Source organism: Giraffa tippelskirchi, chromosome 2, assembly GCF_054371585.1.
Source record: "Giraffa tippelskirchi isolate mGirTip1 chromosome 2, T2T-mGirTip1v1.2.pri, whole genome shotgun sequence".
NCBI classification, from domain to species: domain Eukaryota; kingdom Metazoa; phylum Chordata; class Mammalia; order Artiodactyla; family Giraffidae; genus Giraffa; species Giraffa tippelskirchi.
This window is the reverse complement of record NC_137276.1, coordinates 66,089,289-66,110,109: the sequence shown is the minus strand read 5'-3', so window position 1 is coordinate 66,110,109 and position 20,821 is coordinate 66,089,289. Positions and strand designations below refer to the sequence as shown.

The 20,821-nt window shown below is 50.3% G+C and overlaps 1 protein-coding gene across 7 annotated transcripts in view; it reads right to left on the bottom strand.

Moving 5' to 3' along the window:
• LRRC20 (leucine rich repeat containing 20) overlaps positions 1 to 20,821 on the bottom strand; it is a 108,223-nt gene that overhangs the window by 60,590 nt on the left and 26,812 nt on the right. For 5 of the 7 annotated variants that reach the window (XR_014077938.1, XM_081573880.1, XM_081573881.1 and 2 more), the window contains exon 3: positions 12,830 to 12,974. Coding sequence is in view for 6 of the 7 variants with exons in the window: in XM_081573880.1 (XP_081430006.1) it covers positions 12,830 to 12,911 (82 nt within the window). In the remaining variant the exon portion in view is untranslated. Of the gene's footprint in view, positions 1 to 12,829; positions 12,975 to 19,321; positions 19,411 to 20,821 lie in introns of those variants that run through there. The other 2 variants (XM_081573878.1, XM_081573883.1) reach the window with 1 other exon arrangement.

Here is a 20,821-nt window from a genome sequence, read left to right as displayed (position 1 = left end):
GGCAGTACTGTCAGTCCTCTTTTGCAGGTAAGGAAACTAAGGCTCAGAGAGGTTAAGAATGCGCTCAAGGTCACACAGTAAGTAACGATGGAGTGGAGCTTGGCTTCCTCTCAAGGACGTCACCCTGCAGAGTGAGTCTGGAGAACTGGATTCTGATCTGCTGTTGCTCTTAACTCATCAAATGACCTTGGGCAGGCCGCTCTTGGAGTTTATAATCTCCTTTTGTGTAAAATACAGAGAATAAACTCAGCCCATCTCTCTCCAAGGGTGGGAATGTGCAAATCTGGCAACAAAAGAACAGACTTCTTAAGTTGTAATGTGCCCATGGGTCACCTGGAGATCTTGCCAGGATGCTGGTTCTGAGTCAGCAGGTCTGGGATGAGGCCTAAGGATATGCATCTCTAACAAGCTCCCCCAGGGATGCTGATGCTGCTGGTTCTCAGACCACACTTTGAGAAGGACGTAGATGGTGATCACTGTGCAAATAACAATCAGACACACAGCAAGAAAGTCCCATTTCAATTTCTCAGTCCTCCAGGCCTTGCTTTTGCTGTTCAGTTGCTAAGTCGTGTCCAACTCTTTGCAATTCCATGGACTGCAGCATGTCAGGCCTCCCTGTTCATCACCAACTCCTGGAGCCTACTCAAACTCATGTCCATTGAGTAGGTGATGCTATCCAACCATCTCATCCTCTGTCATCCCCTTCTCCTCCCACCTTCAATCTTTCCTAGCATCAGGGTCTTTTCAAATGAGTCAGTTCTTCGCATCAGGTGGCCAAAGTATTGGAGTTTCAGCTTCAGCATCAGTCCTTCCAATGAATATTCAGAGTTGATTTCCTTTAGGATTGACTGGTTTGATCTCCTTGCAGTTCAAGGGACTCTCAAGAGTCTTCTCCAGCACCACAACATGAAAGCATCAATTTTTGGCATTTAGCCTTCTTTATGGTCCAACTCTTACATCCACACATGACTACTGGAAGTCCTTGCTTTACCTCCTCTTTAGTGGGGGAGCAGATTCAAGCCTAACCTAAGATTTCATAACAGTGCTGTATTTTAATATTTGTTTTTATGATTATCAGCTACTAATGAAAAATTATGTTGACTTTTCATTTATAGTAATGACTTAAGTTCTTTTTAAATTAATATATAAATGAAATTTATTCAAATAAAACTGTTAATCCTGGCAAAGCAATAAAGCTATCCTTTTCTACTTCACCCTCCAGAAAAAAGAAAGATGTTAAGTAATAATAATCATAGTTAATACTCTTACAGCACTGAGCATACACCAACCACCATTCTAAACATTCATGTGCATTACACAATTTTCATCTTCACAACTCTAGAAAGCAAGGACCTTTCGGAGATAAGAAAACTGAGACTTAGATCAGACTTCACTTGATCAAAGAGATCAAGTAACTTGTCTGAGGTCACACAGCTAATGAGTGGCTGAGCCAGGCTTCAAACCAAGGCAGCCTGACTTGAGAGTCGATCACGTTACTCTGCCTATGACTGAGAGTACAGCTGGCCCTCTGACATGGTCAAAACCATGAACATTACATGTACATGTTTAAAGGGAGGTAAACACTCGTTCCCTGCAGGCAGGGGCAGTGTCCTTTCCCCTCCCACCCTCCTCAACACCCCCAGAGCTCAGCACATTGCCCAGCCCACAGGAAGAGTCAGTGCACGTCCCAGAGTATCTTTCCCTAATCTGCGTTACTGGCAGAGGAGATCTGACAGTACTCTTACTATAGCTGAAGCTGCTGGCTGCAGGGCAAGAGCTCACGTGTGTGTTTGGGCATCTCCACAGGTGATGAGATGCCCGATGACTCAGCTTGGAGCTGGCTTCTGAGCAGGGCAGAGGACAAGAGGGCCGCAGCTGACAGCAAGGGAGACTGCACTTACCCAACAAAGGCAGTGCCCTGGGCATGGCACAGCAGCAGTTACTAACTGATTAGACTTTAACAATGCCTTTTCTCCTCCTCAAACAATCTCTCAGGCTTGAAATAATAAGAAATCCTATCCTGGAAGGAATGCTTTCTCAGAGCAGTAAGTGGGCTTCCTGAGTTCACAGCTAGACAACGAAATAGACCCAGGAAGTGGCAGCAAATGCCTCCATGTGCTCAGCATCTGACCCTGCCAAACACCAGTGCCTGGCTGCCAGCTCCAACCCCATCACAACCACCCACCTGCCAGTCCTTGATTTCACTCATCATCCAGACATGGCTCATGCCATTCCACAGTCTAGAATGCACTTCCCTCTCCTCTCTGCCTCCAAAGATCCTCCTGCCAGCCCAGCCCCACCTCCTCCAGGAAGGGTGCCCCAGCCTCCCCACCTCCAGCCTCAGGACACTGCATAAGTGCTTAAGCCAGACCATCTTCTCCCAACTGGTAAACATCAGCAGGCTTGCCTTCAGGATCCGTGAGCAGTGAACTTGACTGGAGGAGCATGTGTCCGCCTGCTGATGACCCCTCGGGCCCAGCACAGAGCTGGACAAACACTTCTGGACCTAACCATACCTCTCACCACCAGGAAGCTTTGTCGTGGGATCCCCCTTTATAAAATGGGGGTTCAAATACCCTTTCAGGGAATGAAGAAAAGAATGAACTAATATCTGTTTAGGCTTTGAACTCATGGTAAGAACCATCCTGTCAGTAGCAAAGATGTGATTATTCCATTATGGTTTTACAGTTAGCTGAAAGAAACCAGCTCGTTAGCCCTGAAATCCATCTTGACCATGACCATGGCTGCTTTCTCACTGAGGAATCTCTCTCCCTGGCCTCCACACCCTGCCCCTGGCCCTCCACCCCCATCACCTGAACACCTCTCTCCATTCAAGAACCTGCAGGCCTCCCCAGCCACACAGGATGAACCCAATCTCTGCAGCCTGGCATTCCCACCAAGGGATCCAGGTCCAACCTCCTCTCTTAGGTACCCTGCTTGAGACTCTACTGCCCCCCTCCACCTGACCCAGACTGTTTTTGGCAAACTCCCTTTATTTTTCCACCTCTGTATTTCCGCTGCTTTTGTTCCCATTAAGTAGAATGTGCTCCCCTACCCTCAAAATCCTTCTTTCCCATCAACACCATGTTACAAGATCTTATCTAAATGTCACCTCTCCAAGAAGCCTCTGCCCATGTCCTCACATGATGGAACTGCTCCTGCCCTTAGGTTCCCATTGTGTGTTTGCGCCTCTGTCAGGGCACCTCGCCAGTGTGTCTTTTGTGGGAATGACTAACATGTATGTCTCACTCTTCCTGGCTGGGTGGAGAGCTCCTTGAGAGATCCCACTGAGGCAGGAGAGGCCGACAGACTCAAGTTCAAACTCGAGCGTAAGATTTGCTGGCTGTGAGAATCCAGGTAAACCACTGCAGCTCTCAGAGCCTCAGCTTCCCCTTTCTATGAGTGATGTGAAAACACCACCCATCCAGAGTTGTTGAGAATATCAGATGCAATCATTTATGTGACAAAGATCTCCTGCGTATCTAGTACATGCTAGGGAGAATACAGTGGTGAGCAAGACAGAGTCCCTGGCCTCAAGGAGCTTACACGCCAGTCTGGGGAGAAGAGTGGTAAATACGGTGGCAAATACTGAAAGAATGTCAGGCAGTGACACTGCTCTCAAAAAAAATAAACTGGTGTAGTGGGAAAGCAGGTAACTGAGACAGAGGCAAAGGCAGCAACCTCATTAGGGTAGTCAAGGAGGGCTTCTTGGAGGAAGTGGCATTTAGCTGAGACAAGAATTAAAAAGAAGGAGCAGGGCATGCAAAGATCTGGGCAAAGGATGATCCAGGCAGCAAGACTAGCAAGTTCATAGAATAATGCTACATCTGCTATAGCTCAGTAATCAGCCTCCTACTCCTCCTCTCGCCTTTCCATCCTCTGCAGAGCGTTACACAGATACAGCACACAGTGAATACATGTTACCAAAATGAACTTGACAGAATTATAAAATTCTGGAGACAAATTGAAGCATGAAAAAAATATGCATCCTAACAAAACACAGTCAACCATGATGAGGCAAATGTCAACTAAGCAGCTCATAATTAAACAGCTCTGAATAAACTACAATTTCTTAACATCTAAAGGAAAACACAGACCACTCATTTCAGCCTGGGTCACCACACTTATAGCTTGGGATGTCTCAGGGCTCCATTCCAACAGGACTGGCTTTGCCAGGCCCCTGCCTCACCTCCCCTGATTTCCAGCTGTCTTGTCACCCAGAGCCATGCTTGCATTTCTGAAAGCATTTAATTTTAATAACCTTCTCAGCCTTGCTAAATCACCTCCCCAAGTCTAAAAATTGAGTAACGCAAGCTTTTGATAACACTAAATTATCTATTTGATTACCCTTCTGAGCAGAACATTTTCGTTCTTCTACCAACATACATTTTTTAAAGCTGCATAATTATCCATGTGGTTTCAAAGGATATTCCTCTTTGTCTTCAAAAAAATGCATTTCCCAGTGCCAAGGACACAGGGCAGCCAGGCAGCCTGTTTAACCACCTGCTTCTTAGGACGCCTGCTGGTCTGTCCTGGTGGGAGGGATGACAGATACACTGGGGCTATCAGGGACACCAGAAGTAGGGCCTCTCTGGGGCAGCAGCGCTTCTGCCCTTACTTCCCTGCTATGTGCTTCTTCAGGGGTGTCCCTTGGGGACCCCGACTCATCAGAGTCCCGTTATCCACCCAAACAGCCCGGGTGTCCCTGTTTCAGTTACATCGTGACCATGTACACCCCCCACAACCAGTCAGCTGCCCAGCCCCATCCACAGCCTCTCCTTCCTTACACCCTCCCGCCAGTTCCCTCTCTCAGGTCAAGACCACACCAGCATAGGCCCAGCCATGGAAAATGCCTCTTCCTTGCTATCCCTTCCACAATCTTGCATCCATCCTATGCCCTGCGGTGCTCCTCCGGAACCCAGCCCGGATCACCTCATACCACTCCCTGCTCAGAACTTGCCAGGGGCCCCCCACTGCTCCCCAGACCAGCAGATGGAGCCCCCATCTAACTTAATGAGCTCAGATGCTGCGTGTGACACGAGTGTTTTTGAAGTGACATGTTTCCTACATCAGGGTGTGCTCTCCCCAAGCCGGCAACATCACCTGGTCCCCAACCATCAAAATAGTCTGCCCCAGGCTGCAGGTGAACACAAGGGTAAGAACATGGGCTCTGCAGTCTCAGCACCTGGTGCAACTCCCCAGTCTTGTGGAAGTTGCTTAGCTTCTCTGTGCCTCAGTTTCCTCCTGTGGGAAATGGGGACAATAACAGCAGTTACCTCCTAAGGCTGAGTGACGATTAAATCACAGGGCGGTTGTGAGGACTGAATGAGCTGTGGGTATTAAATACTTGTAAGTTCAGGGGTTCCCCTGGTGGTCCAGTAGTTAAGACTCCACGCTTCCACTACAGGGAGCATGGGTTCAATCCCTAGTTAGAGAATTAAAAGCCAGCACGCATCACCATGCAACCAGAAAAAAAAAACACAAAAATACATGGAAGCTCACTGTTATTTGTCATGAGTCATTTTGACTCTGAAGATCACTTTTCAGGCTCTCTTTAGAACTTAACCTCTGTGTAAGATAGAAATGTCACTGGAGGAATACTTAAGGTGGCATTCGAGGCCTTCTGAGATCTGAGCCACCCTCTACCTCCCCTCCCCGCTCAGCTCCCTTGGCTCTCCCATGTCTCAGTCTTGCTATTCTCATCACCAGCACCTACCTGCATGCTGCCCCACCTTTGCTCAGACATGCTCACTGAGACCATCCCTCTCCTCACTCCCATCCCACACCTACTTCCCTAAACCTGCTCCATCCTTTAGGTTCAGCTGAAATGCTGCCTTTTCTGTGCAATCCCCTCAGCACATATGTTAAACCATCGCCCAATGTGTACACATCTCAAGACAGTAGAAGGGGAACTCGTCCTTATTTAGTTCACTTTAGGTTCTGCAAGTGTTTGACACGCGATGCAATTGGCTGACTGCCCGGCGGCCATCTCCAGGACTTGCAGCATCTCCACAGGTCACCACAACACCTAGGTCCCAGTGTCCCCACTGTGATGAGACCTCCACCTCCCACTGGGCTTCCCTGGAGGCCCCTCATGGCTGGACTGGCTCTCATAGCTACAGCAAACAGGGACTCAAGGAACAGGTGGGCTATTGCTTGAGAAGATCCACCATAGACCCCCCCAATCCTTATCCTCCCTCCTTCCAGAAGTCTGAGGTCTACAGCACGGCTGGGAGGGAAGAGGTGGGGCTCGGGCCGTTAGAGCTTCTTCCCCTGAGATGGGGACTCAGGGACCCCACCCCCAGTAGAGAGACTTGAGCCACAACTAAAGGGCTTTGGGATCCTGTCCCACCACTGCTATAAACTGAAACAACCTCATGACCCATCCTCATCTCTAGCACTCTAGAACCAGCCAGGGTAACGTCGTAACAGTCCCTCTAGTTCCATAAGACACTGTGCTGGGGGACCAGTGGACCAGAGGACTGGATGGGAAGAAGCTTGGTCTCTCTGTTTACTCTTTGGGCCTTGTACTTTGTGCACTAGGGACATGTAATACTTACTGTTTTAGGTTAAACATATATAGATTTTTTAAAATTGGAATATAATTGCTTTACAATGTTGTGTTATTTTCTGCTGTACAGTGTGAATCAGCTATACGTATAAATATATATCCCTCCTTCTTGAGCCTTCCTCCCACCTGCCTCTTAAGTGAAGTGAAAGTATTAGTCACTCAGTTGCGTCTGATTCTTTTACAACCCCATGAACTATGGCCTGTCAGGCTCCTCTGTCCACGGAATTCTCCAGGCAAGAATAATGGAGTGGGCTGCCAAGCCTTCTTCCAGGGGATTTTCCCAACCCAGGGATCGAACCCATGTCTCCTGAATTGCAGGCAGATTCTTTACCATCTGAGCCACTGGGGAAGCCCAACCACCCCTAAGTTAAACATATACAGTTTTAAAAGTATTTCTCAGAGGGCAAACACCCAGGCTGGAGCCACAGAACACATTTCTCTCTCCATCTTATGAGCTGCCTTCCAAGACTAAGCTGTTCCCTTTCCCTCCATGGCCCCTTCTATACGCAAGGCTGGAGCTCCAGAAAGGTCCCTTCAATCCAAAGGTCCCTGCCAATCTGAGCACAAACAGTTAATGCCAGACCGTGGCATGGTGCAAAAGGATAGCCAGAAATCCCTACCTGAGCCCCTCCTCGCCTGCCTGAAAAGTGGGCTCAGTCCCGCCCACCTGGACACGGCACTCTGTGTCCACCTCTCTGGGTCAGTTCAGAAGCAGCCAAAATGCCACAGGCATGCTGGGCTGGGCTGACATCACTCAATCATCTCTGAAATGAGAAGGGCAGCCCAGGCCCAGGCCCTGCATTTCTGCACCACAGGCTACTGCCTTGTGCCAACTCAGTGCCAATGAAACCCATAAGCACTCTGAAAGCTCTATTAGCTTTCCTTTCCATACTGGTTATTTACCCCTGAATGATACCCTCACACAGCAACCCCCCGGCATGGTCTCACCTCCACCCCTCTCTCTGCACTAGCACATCCTGTTAACACAACACTTCCTGATCCCCCACCACCAGCCACCCACATTTTGCTCTCTCCAGAACTCAAGGGCCAAAAACTAAAGAAGAGCAAGATCAAACTAAAGAAAAGAAGGAAAAGCTCATCACGACAGTTAGGAGAGTGGTTACCTCTCAGGTGGGAGGGGCTTCTGGAGATTCTGGCAATATTCCATGTCTAGACTTGAGTGGTAGTTACATGAGTATTCATTTATAAATGTTTGCTGAACTAAGCACATATGATCTTATGAACTTCGCTACTTGTGTATACCTTTTCACAGCTTTTTTTTTTCTTTTTAAGAAAAATGATTGGGTGAAGGCCACTTAGAAAAGAAAGCCAGGGAGACCTCTCTAAACAAGAAACATTTAGTTTGAACCTTAAGGTATGAGAAGGGTCCAGCCATGAAGAACAAGGAACAGCATCTCAACAAAGAAAACAGCATATGCAAAGACCCTGAGGCCGGAAGGAGTTTAGCAGATAAAGGAACTGAAAGGTGGCCAATCTGGCTGGATATAATGAGAGGAGTCCTGAAAGGCCCAAAGTGCAGGGGAGAAATTGGCAGGTGTCAGTCACCCCCAGGTTTGTAGTACCAGCCTGGGTTTTACTCTCTGTGCAGGTGGAAGCCAATGAGGGTTTAAAAGAGAGAATTACAAAAGCTCAGGGCTGGAGCCTCACCTTTACAGACAGAAAACTGACCCATAGTTGAGGTTAGGGTGAGATCCAGAACCCCAGCTTCCTGATTTCTGGATCAGAGCCCTTCCCACAAAACAGAGCCCCCATCTTCTTCCCAGCTCACCAACCACACTCCACTTGGCTCCAGTCCTGCCACAATAGAGCTGACTGTATGGGCCATCAGGCTCAACAACTTACAGACATGACCTCCTAGAGCAGTTGTTCTCAGTGGAGGGGAGTTCTGCTGCCAGGGGACACTTGGTAGGGCCTGGAGACATGGTTGTCACAACTTAGGGGGAGAGCAACGGAGGGGACTACTAGCATCCAGTGGGTAGAGACCAGGAAAGCTGCGGAACATCCTACAATGCACAGGTCAGCCCCCCACCAAGAATCACCCAGCCCCCAGAGTCTACAGTGCCAAGACTGAGAAACACCCACTGAGAGATATAAAGCCTTCGTTTCAAATAAGTGCTGAGCCCTCAAGGGAGAAAATCCCTCTGCTCAGGGGTATAAAGGGGAGGGAAGGATCAAGGTCAGTTCTCAGCCTCCCAGGACCCCCTATCCAGAGAGATCAAGTCTAGAGGTGGAGTTTTAGGCAGAAGGCTTCGAGTCACTCCCTCACATCACGCTGTCTAGGAAACAGAGTGGGGGGAGCAGCAGGGGCTATCCCCTCTCTCCTGGCAATGCCCCCCGGACAGCCTGCTTCCCCTTTTGAGAGGCAAGAAGTAGAGGATGGCAGGTTTGAAGCTTCCAGCCTTCATGATAAACAGACAGGCAGCCCCGGCCAGGCTGGGGGCTGCCCTGTGAAAGCCGGCTCCTCACTCCACGCCTTCAGAGCTGACCTGTACCCAGCTGACCCTCTGGACTCCCCAGGCCAGGTGACACAGCAGCAAAACACAAAACACACATCCCTCCCCCACGAACAACACCAGCCTCCTGGGCTCTAGGCTAGGAACTGTAGACCCACAAGCCCCTCCTGGGGCAAGAAAGACTGCTCCCACCACAAACCCTGGCTGCCTCCCTCCCTCGGGGTGTGTGTGTGTGTGTGTGTGTGTGTTTGTGTGTGTGTCTGCCTCCTCCTCTAGACTGGGCACTTCTGGGGCACTTGAGTCCTCCGGGGAAGGCACATATAGTACGTGCTCATTGTGTGTTTGTTGACAAAGGAGCCGGTGGCAGTGTCTGACCCAAGGGAAGATGTTATTCTGATCTAGTGAGAATGTACGGAGTGCTTCCTGACACTGCACTTCCTCAGCACCCTTGCTCAAGAAAGGAGCTACCAAATCAGATGGCTGTGGAGTCAGCTAGGACTGGAGACACAGAGTGTGAGCTGGCCTGGGGGGGAAACCCTTGTCGGGACCAGGCCCTCACACCCAGCGACAGCCTGGCCAAGTCCTGGGCTCAGCTGCCTGTCATCAGGTCAGCTGGTAACAGGGTGCCATCTGCTGGTGAGACAGGAGAAAAGTGGCCCAAGTGTGAGTGAGCCTGGGAGGAGAGAGGGAGGGCTGGAGGGGAAGGGGGAGAAGGGTCCTGGAATTCTCACTTGGTTATCTCACAGCACCCAGCCTAGCCCCTCAATTCCCTGGGGATGCATCAAGTCCATGTTCATATTCATTCTCTGTCTCACACACACACACACAGATATCTAGAGACCTACCTGGATAACACCTCCAACCCCCAGCCAGTTCCCTATAACACACCAGGAAAAGAAAGTTCCAGATCGTAAACAGTAAGCCAGTGGTTCCCCAAATTCAAGGCAGGGAAGAATCATACAGAGTTCATGTTAACAAGTAGGTCACCATGCCCACCTTCTGAGATTCCACTGTGAAAGCTCTAGAGTGGGGTCTACGGGTTTGCACATAAGTAGATATAGCTCATTGGGGCGACCCATTTCTCCTTACCACCTAAGACTCTTAAATGGCCAGGCAGATATTAGACTCTCATTATTTCCTTTCAAAGGACAAGGTAGGCTGACTGTGGTTTCAAAATGGTGTGGGAGGAGAGGCAGCCTAAGGAGGGAGGAGGGTTACTCAGGTCTCCAAGTTCTCCTTTTCCTAGCTGCCCCCTCTCCACAATGGGGGCAGCAGGGGTGCACGGGAAAGGCAGGGCTAAGCTACTCAGAGCTGTGCTGAACCTGGCTCCACCTCTAAACAGCTGTGGCACTAGTAGGTCATTCACACCCTCAGCCTCAGCTCCAGCATCTGTTAAACAGAGGAAACTCCTACTTCATTTCTTTTTTTCACCTTTTCGGCATGTGGGATCTTAGTTCCCCAACAAGGAATTGAACCCACACCCTCCTTATTGGAAAGCAGAGTCTTAAACACTGGACCACCAGGGAAGTCCCGAAGCTCCTACTTCAAAAGAAATACGGCAGAGGAGACAAGCTAATGCTAGGGAACACTTAGAAACACTGCATAAAAAAGTTCAACACTCCAGTTTCTCCATCTGTAAAATGGGGATATTAATGTCACCTCTGGCTTACAGTTGTGAGAATTAAATGAATCAAAACCAGTAAAGTGCTGACGGCAATGCCTGGCATTTAATAACTGCTCCTACCACCTTGATGAGGGAGGCACAATTACCACCCCCATTTTATAGATGAAGAAATCAAGGCTCCAAGAGGTAAGGCAATCTGCTGAGGTAGCAGGCTAGTAGGTGGCAGACTAGGGGTTCAAACCCAGGCCATATCAGTGGAGGAGAGCCTTGAGCACTCAGGTAAGTGCAACCACATGAGTGACCAGCACAGGATTCCAGAGTTCCTCTCCTGAGGGCCCACAGCCCTCAGCTCCCCACGCAAAAGCTCTCCCCTCCCCCACCCCACACAGCCCTCTGCCAGGCCTCCCTCCCAAACCAAAGGCCGAGTTTTGCGGTCCAGGGGCTAAGACTCCACGCTCCCAATGCAGGGGGCCTGGGTTTGATCCCTGGTCAGGGAACTAGATCCCACATGCCACATGAACCCACATGCCACAGTGAAGACCGAAGATCCCACGTGCAGCAACTAAAAGCTGACACAGCCAAATAAACGAATAAATTAATAAATTTTAATAATAAATGAATATTTTTTTTAAAAGCCAATGGCTATCTTCAAGTCTGTTTGCTGGCAGAGATGTTTCTCTCACTATTGTTCAGTTCAGCCAATACCACTATGTGCTTACAAAGTGCCGGACACTGCCGTGGCTCTAGGCAGGTGGGGGACAAAAGACACAGGATCTCTGCCCTCTAGGGACACTGAATGAGTGCTCCAGAGGAAGAAGAGAGCAAGGGGTGGATCAGGTAGGGCTGAGGGCTTCCTGGAAGAGGTGGTGACCGAGCACATCTTGAAGGCTGAGTATCCCTCTACTTTCTGGGCTGCCACCCCCTGCCCCAGGACTCTTAGACACACCTGACCAAAGGCTACTAGCAGAAACATTCCACCTTTCCAATCTCTGGGTTGTTAGGCAGTAACCTTTCTGGAAATGCTCTTCCATGAGACAGACAGACAGACAGACACAAGAACACACATGCCTACCTGCCAGTGAAATTCCTCTCTATGAGCCAAAGGCCCAGCTCAAATCCCAACCCAACCACTTGTACAATCATCCCCCGGGCAGCTCTGCACTCACCTCCTCTGTGTTCTTGCCACATACCTGTGACTCTAAGGGGGCACTTACATCCCAGTGGATCACACACACAGACCACACACACACACTCTTATATATGGTGGAAAGTCAGTAAATATCTGAAAGTGAATGTGTTAGTCGCTCAGTCGTGTCCGACTCTTCGAGACCCCATGGACTGTAGCCCACCAGGCTCCTCTGGTCCATGGGATTCTCCAGGCAAGAGTACTGGAGTAGGTTGCCACTCCCTTCTCCAGAGGGTCTTCCCGACCCCTGATGCAGGGATCAAACCTAAGTCTCCCGCATTACAGGCAGATTCTTAACCATCTGAGCCATCAGAGAATCCCCAATAAATATCTACTCAATTCAATTAAATGGAATGTTTTGCCTATGTGCTTACAGCCTTAGGGTAGCTGCATGGGCTTAAAATGCTATGACCAGTTCAACAATATACGACAGGATTCAATCAAAACAGTGGAGTGAAAAGGGGCCTCTTGGCTGGGTGACCTGGAAAAAGCCCACTTGGCCTTCACCCCTCCATCTCCTCATCTGAAATCTGTGGCTAGTCATGCCTGGTGGGTAACATCCATCATGGGGAGGCTGTGAAGATTCAGCAAGGTCACACTCATGAGGCACCTGCGCACGTCCTGGGGCTACTTGGAGTGTCATCTACCATCACCTGGTCCAAGGGCACATACATATTTGCAGCTGTCAACAGTCTAAGGGCAAGCAGACAGGCTCCCAGCAAATGACATCCCTACCCGGTGCTTTCCAAACCTCTTTGATTATGACCCATAGCAAGAAACATGTCTTATGCTGGGACCCCATATATACAAACTGAACACAACTACAACAAAAGACCATGGAACACTGCCCTTTATGCCGAAGGGTTCATACTCATACTGTGTCTTTCACCTTCTCCTTCTATCTCATTTCCAGACTGATTCAATAAACCACGGAGAGGAGGCCCTGCAGCTGTAAAAGCCATACCCTCACTCACCCAGGGTGTCGGAGCCGCTCTCCACGGTCTCGTTGACCTTTCTCGCAACTCTGGCCACGGCCTCACCCATCTTCCTCAGCATGCAGATGTGGGTATCCTGTTGCCAGCCACCAGGCTGGTCTGCTGCTCACAAAGGAACCTGCGCCTGGGAAGACACAGAGCCATGAAGTGCCCACCCACGATCAGCCTAGGACCCACCCCTGACTCACCTTCCCCGGGGACCCAGGCTGCAGGAAGTCTGCAGGGAGGGCCCCAGGCCACTCACCTCCTCCTGAGGGGCCCAGAGCCCAGGTAACATCTAGCTTGGCCCTCAGAGCGGTTGATCAGCCCATCAGCCCGGCCCTACCAGCTTCCTGGAAGGGTTAACACGTGCGACCTTGCCAAGACCTCAACCCATGTCCAGGCAGGTGTGAGGACTCTGGTTTGCGCTGGCCTGTGACTCACTGAACTGGCAGGGCAGTGGGGAGGAGGCAGGGTGCAGGCAGGTGCAAGGAGAGACACCTGTCCCTCCATCCCACAGCCTCAAAGGCCTGTCCACTCCTCCAGCTCCCAGTTCTCCTCACCCACCTCTGCCAGGCTCCTTCAGCAAGCAGGGAGTGGGTACACAAAATCTCTGCTGGGTCGGAGCTCACTGTTTGGAGAGTGGGTGGTCTCTAAGAATTCCCTCCCCATGAGGCAGTAAGGAGGGAAGGTTACAGTTTTAGTTGCAGACCTAATTGTCACCCTGATGCTGAGTTTATCAGCAAGACCCCAGGGGAAAAGAAAGTAGGGGCAGGAAAATGAGAGACGGGAGACTGGATCACTGGAGAGAAGAGGCTTAAAGAAGGGTGAGGATGGGATTTCCCTGGTGGCCCGGTAGTTAATACACCATGCTTCCACTGCAGTGGGTGTGGGTTTGATCCCTGGTCTGGGAATTAAGATTCCCACCTGCTGTGTGGCAGAGCCAAAAAAAAAAGAATGAGGACACAATCAAAATGATCAAGTGTTGAAGACATAAGGGACTCAGGAAATGCCTCCAACTCCTTTTTATTACAGAGAAGGAAACTGAGGCAGAGAGAGGGACTCAAGGAACCGGACCGAAGTCAAACAAAGTAAGGAAATGGCAATAATCTAACTGAACTCCATATCCAGTGCTCTCTTCTTTACCAAAGTCAACCACATTGCCAGCGGCGCCCCATGGAGAAAATGAACTTGAGGCCAAGGTCATTGCCCTTTTTTGCTCCTGGCTCCCAATCCCAGATCCACAGACAGCTCAAGGAGCTCTAATGAACACATCTGAGAGTCAAAGACAGGACAATGTGAAAGGCAGAGAGAAGGGGGTGAGGGTATTGCTCAGAGCTGCCAACAGATACCAAAGAAAAGTCCACATGAGTTCAACTGGACAGGGAGGCCCAGTCAAGCCCACTCAGCTGCTCAGGGGGAGTCAGTGATGAGTTCAGTGTGTGCTTGCATCTCACCAAGGATATACACAGGCCTAATGGCCAGCTCTAGTGTTTCCTAGTTGAGAAGCCTTGGGAAAGACTGTTAACTACTCCAAGCCCCAGTTTCTTCATCTGAGTAAGAGATCTAGTAATACCTACCACCCTGGGTTCAAACGAGGATTGAACAAAAAATACATACCTTTCTAGATCAGGGCTCAGGACATGTTAAGTTACTTCCTAAACGCTAGCTGAAAGGATGAAGCAGGACACGTGCAGATGTGACGCCAGCACCAAATCCCAGTTAAATATCCATATGACTCTGAACAAACAAGTCAGTGGAACTCATCTTTAAGGAATGAGTAGAACTTCTCATCTCTCCACCTCCAGGAAATCTTCCTAGATTGCCCCAACCCTCAGCACTCTCTCCTCCCTGAGTTTCAGTAGCACTTAAAGCCTTAGCACAAACCTGGGTTATTTATGAGCTTTTAAAAATATACATACTTGTCCTCCCAGTTGGCCTGCAGGCAACTTAAGGCAGGGAGCAGATAATATACTGTGCTTTCCCTCTGCACTTTATACCACATACTGGAAACATGCTCAGTTGGTATCCCCCAATAGTGACATCAATCAACAGCCATTATTTGGGTTTCAAATCTAAATACAAGTCTGCTGACTCTTACAACAAAGATACTGTCTAAATAGAAGGGTCATGAGTCAAAACAAGGCCAGGTGGGCAATTTGCATAAGATGTGCCAGGGTAGAACAGTAGGGAATAGTTCAGACTATGGCAAACTGGACTCAACACCTTCCCCCTGCCACCTTTAAGACCATCCCCCTAAGCCTGAGTCACAGCAATGCTGCTGGAAACTTGCGGACTCAGTTGAATGCCTTTATGAACGAGAATCCTGAGGACCCAAGAAGAGAGGTAAATCAGCTAGATAGAAACAAAAAAAAACCTCCTAACTCCCAGACTAGGTTTCTTCCTACACACCATTCTCCCTTCTTTACTCATCTCCAGTATTCATCATCAATAATCACAAACATGTATTGAGCATAGGTTAGGGCTTCCCTGGTAGCTCAGATGGTAAAAAGTCTGCCTGCAATGCAGGAGACATGGGTTCGATCCCTGGATCAGGAAGATCCCCTGGAGAAAGAAATGACAACTCACTCCAGTACTCTTGCCTGGAAAATCCCATGGACGGAGGAGCCTGGCGGGCTACAGTCTATGGGGTCACAAAAAGCGACTCCACCACTGAGCAACTAACATACACAAGGTACAGGGCAAAAGCATGGAGAGTAAGGAAATATAAGAAATAGCTCTGACTTATGATTCTGATGAGGAAGGCTTTTCTAAGGAAAATCACTGAGGCAATCATGGCCTCACAAAAGAGGGTAAAGGGAAGGTAAATCTCCAAGCTACCCAGGGTCTGTGCTAATTCTAGTGAGATTGTCTAGGCTGACTACTTTCAATCAGGCATTATACCTGCCATTTCTACCAGCTGCCACCAGGTGGGAGCAGTGATGCCTTAAGTCAGAGCCCATTGATGAAAACCAGTTGGGAGAAGGCAATGGCACCCCACTCCAGTACTCTTTTGCCTGGAAAATCCCATGGGCAGAGGAGCCTGGTAGGCTTCAGTCCATGGGGTCGCTAACAGTCGGACACGACTGAGCAACTTCACTTTCACTTTTCACTTTCATGCATTGGAGAAGGAAATGGCAACCCACTCCAGTATTCTTGCCTGGAGAATCTCAGGGATGGGGGAGCCTGGTGGGCTGCCATCTATGGGGTCGCACAGAGTCAGACACGACTGAAGCGACTTAGCAGCAGTAGCAGCAGCAGTCAAATTAAAAACCTCACCAGGTGGTGGCAAGCTCAGACATCCCATAGTGTGGATCAGAGATTGGACCTCAAAGCAGGAACAGGAACAGCCTGTAAAATTTGGCTGTCAAAGCAAATGACTAGAAGAGGCCCCTTACATTTCAGAGGATGCTTTGCATACAGCACAGATATGCCCTAGACTCCCAAGAGGTTCCAACTGCCTAAAATCACCACTCCACTATCTGGGTAGGAAACCATGCTTTCTTCACCTAAAACCACCCCTCCACCAAGGGAGAATTCCTTATAAAGTCCAGCTGATAGTCCCGCTTGCAGGTCAGGTGACCAAGGCCTATTACTCTTTGGCATAGGCAGGGCTGAGATGGGAGGGTGACAGGACCACATGCGTATGAGGCCCAAGATGAGTAGGAGGGCCCCAGAATTGAAGGAAGAACAAACTTGAGATGATGAGAGTCTAGAGTGTGTCCCCAAAAGGGGTCCTACAAGGTTGCCCAACTTCACTGACAGCTCCTTTCAGGACCAACCCAACACTGGACCTCTTTGACCAAAAAGTAGCAAGAATTTATTGAGAATGTAACAGGAGCCGACAGAGAAAGGAGTTGGGCCGGGGGTTGGGGGTGGGGGGTGGAATAAAGCAAACTGCACTTCTTTTCTTTTTGGTTTTAAATTGTTTTTAAGAAAAATAGAGAATTGTCTGAGTCACACATGAGTGATGGAGAGAGGTATGGGCCCACTCTTTACTAAGTGTGAAGCCCCCTAAGGCAGGGCCGCCCTAGGATGTGAGGGGCCCCTGACTAAACAAACAATTTGAGTCAACCAAAATCATCGTGTCAGCACCACCACTCTGGCTGCCCATTCTCATTCAGTTCCATGAAAGGAAGATCATGCTAGCCAGTGGGAGCAATCGGTGTGCAACGCAGCACTCCTGGAACCAGACCCCAACCACAGCACCCCAAGACAAGTCAACCCCACAGGCCCAAGTTCTGGGCTCCTTGAGACATCTGGTCAATCCCAAAGGCAGGGAAAGTGGTAGCTGAAAATCAAAGAGTGTCCCAAAGGAGATAAACAGGACCCATCAGCCCACACAGGTCTATTCTGGGCTTGGGGTCCCAAGCACCAGAGGGCGGCCTTAGAAAATTTCAAGGAAAGTGCTCTAAAGCCTGGAGACCCTTCAGCACAAGGTCCAAACTCATACTCACACTACTGCTGACCCAGCAAAACATCCCTCTCCAACTCCTCTTTCCTCAGAGTGTGCACCATTCCTAGGAAATGTTTAATCCAACAAACATGTCCTGGGCCCTTGTATAAGGCCCACACTGGAGGAGTAGAGGTGCAGAGACAGGACATAGGCCAGGATGAGCTGCCCATCAGGTAAGAGAGACTCAATGACAAAAGACAGAATGAGCCACATGCTGGAGGTCACAACGCCAGCCTGAAGAGCAAGTGTGCCCTCTGCCATGAGGGCACAGGGCATGGTTGGGAAGAAGGAACAGAGGCAGGGGATGAGCAGAGGGACCCAGAATGACAAGAGAAAGAGGGAAAGAGGCAGCCAGTCTGTCCCTCAATTCCTGGGGGAGGGGCTGGAGCCCATCCTACAAGTCTGCAGACAACTATGGGAAGTTTTTTGAGGAGAGGCGACTAATCCAACCAGAGTTTTGGAAAATTATCACTGTTATGAGCAGTTCCAGTTGTCGGCTGGAAATACCATCCTCCTCACTGAGTTGTTTTGAGAAGTAAATGGTACATAACTTTTGAGAAATATTTGCAAACTGTTAAGCACTTGCCACACTAAGACATTACTAATATGTGCTTAAACCACTTCAGATGGTAAGTTGCTGCTGCTGCTGCTGCGAAGTCGCTTCAGTTGTGTCCGACTCTGTGCGACCCTATAGACGGCAGCCCACCAGGCGCCCCCGTCCCTGGGATTCCCCAGGCAAGGACACTGGAGTGGGTCAGATGGTAAGTTAGGATATAATAAATGGAATACCAGAAAAGAAGTTGTCCTGCTTGGTGAGTGCTGGCAATAGAGCCCTCTTGTATCTATAATCTGGTTTCACCTAGATACAGGTTTGGGGAGAGATGATTTTTGCTTAAACGCTGACCACAGCCCTCCACCAGGGCTCCTGCCCTCATCAATGAGAATTCTACCTTATCTGAAGCCCCGAGATCTGTGCAAAGGAGCTGCTGCAACACCCCGTGCGCACCAGCTGCTCCTATATTTAGTTACTGGTGTGGTCACTTGGGAACTTTAGAGCCTGGCAGCCGCCCCGAAGGGCAACTGGAGCCTCTTACGCCATGTGTGCAAGCTCCTCCACCCCCACCGCTGGCTGCAGCGGGTCCTCTGGACCTCGCCAAATTAAGGAGCCACTGGAGAAGTGAGAAGTACTCGGCTGGATCGGACCCAAGTAGCCCCGAAGGCCCACTCGAGGCCAGACAGAGTTGACCCACTTCTCCACCCAAGGGAAGGAGCCCGCTGGGGCGAGAACGCGAAGGGCTGGCCGCCCTGTTTTTGAGCCACGGAGTGCGAAGAGCCTGGTGCACGCTTCTGTATGGGCATCTAAGCATCCTCGGGCCGCACCTCCCAGGACTGAGCGCGGTGGCCAGGGCAGGGTCCCCAAGCCTCGCTCTAGCGGCCCGCCTCACTGTCTTCCCCACCCCCCGGCGCCCGCAGCCAATGGCTCCTCGTCGCCGGCTCTCCGCTCGCTCGGCAGGCGGGGACTGGGAAGAATAAAGCCGGCAGAGGGGTAGAACGCTGGTGATCGCCGAGGGCTGGGGACTCCCGCGGTACCCCGAGGCCGCGAAGAACGCTCTGGGACAGGCAGTTTCCCAGAGCGGAAGCAAATCCTGAGAGGGTGGCTTCAGGGACGAAATTTACGATAGCCTCTACGAACAGGGGCGCCTCCCACGGGGAACGGAGGCCCTCTTGGAACGGCTTCCCCGGGCTCCCCATTTCCTGGTGCCGCGGCGCCCGCTCCCCCGAGCCAGCTGCGGTCCAGCCGCAGTCTGCAAGCCAGAACCGGCCTGGCGCCGAGCCCCTTGGCACTGCAGAAGTCGCAACTGGTGCACCAATGCTCCTTCACCGGGTGACTTGGGGGAGGGGAAGTTACTCTCCAGAAAAAGGGACATTTCTCTCCCTCTCTCCCCCAGCCCCTCCAGCGCTTAGCCTCAGACTACGTTTACTTTGCCGGGCACGAAAGTGGTGCCCGATTCTGGGTTGATCTCTGCTCCACTTACGGCGACAATGCCTCCTAGCGCCCTGCGCAGCGCAGTCACTCTCCCTCGGCCGCCGGCGGCGCCCCATGCAACAGCGGCTAGCTGAAGCCGGCTGGGAGGGGCTCGAGGGGCTGCGGGCTCTGAGCGCGCGGCCGCTTGGCCAATAGTTGTGCCAGGAGCGGCCGCGAGGCTGGAGCAGGCTGCCTTGTGCAACCAATCAGCGCGCCGTTCCCCACGCCGCGCCCGGCAGCGGTGCGCTGGGAAAGGCGGCCCGCGCGCTCGCGTCCGTAGGGTGGATCCGCTTTGTGTTGGACTTCTGGAGCAAAAACGCTCAGGAGGGCTGGAGTGTCGAACCGAATGCGCAACAGTTTCCGGGATCAATAGGACTGAGTGTCCGGATTTGCTTTTCTCAAGGCAGCAGAGTTGAACTAGCCAGATCAGGGAGCTGGGGACAAGGAAGCTTTTCTCGTAATGCCTCAAGGCATCCATTCAGGTTTTTAGAGGCAGTTAATTCTGGCTACTGCTAAGTTACTTCTCCCCTCTAGATCCCAATGTTCTCTATAAAATAGCAATTAAAATGTGTAAATGTCTACTTCACAGGTCATTGTGAGGATTAACACATGAAAAGTTTAGTGGGGTGCCAGGCATGATGGCTCAGGGAAGGGTGGCTGCTTCATAGACCTAAGTTTACAGAGGATTTCCCACAGATTCTTTTTTTTTTTTTTTTGAAGATAAACCAAGACCTGGCTGCATCAGGTCTTTGGGGGGCGGGAGGGATCTTCCTTGCCTCACGCAGGATCTTTCATCGTGGGTCACAGACTCAGTAGTTGCCCCACCACACGCGGGATCTTAGTTACCGGACCAGGCATCAAACCCACCTCCCCTGCATTGCAAAACAGATTCTTAACCACTGGCCCACCAGGGAAGTCCCTTCCCATATATTCTTTTAGGCACTGTGGGGAGGGCCAAAGAGATGAGGCCCAAACTCAACCAGCAATGGTGGTCAATGAGTCAAATGCTCCAATAAACAGAAGCGTGTGTGTAAATATGTGGGATCCCTGAAGAAATAATGTTTATATTATTCTGCCCCTGGGGATTGGGCCAGTTAGATGAGGACTACACATTCACCTGGGTCTCGATGGATGTTATCAGTTAAATTGCATCTTCCCTCAACCAAAAAAAAGAAAAGGTATGTTGAATTCTTAACTCCCAGTACCTGCAAATGTGGCCTGACTTGGAAATAAGGTCTTTGCAGATATAACTAGTTAAGATGAGATCATACTGGCATAGGGCGTGACTGATGTCCTTATAAGAAGAGAAGAAACACATAGACACAAAGACACATAGACACATAAGGCCTTGTGAAGATGGAGGCAGGGTAGAGTGATGTGTCTACAAGCCAAGGAATTCCAAGGATTGTGGACAAGGATCAGAAACTAAGAAGAAGCAAGGAACAGGTGCTCCCTCAGAGCCTCCATAAAGGAACCAACTCTGCTGACACCTTGATTTCAGAATTCTAGC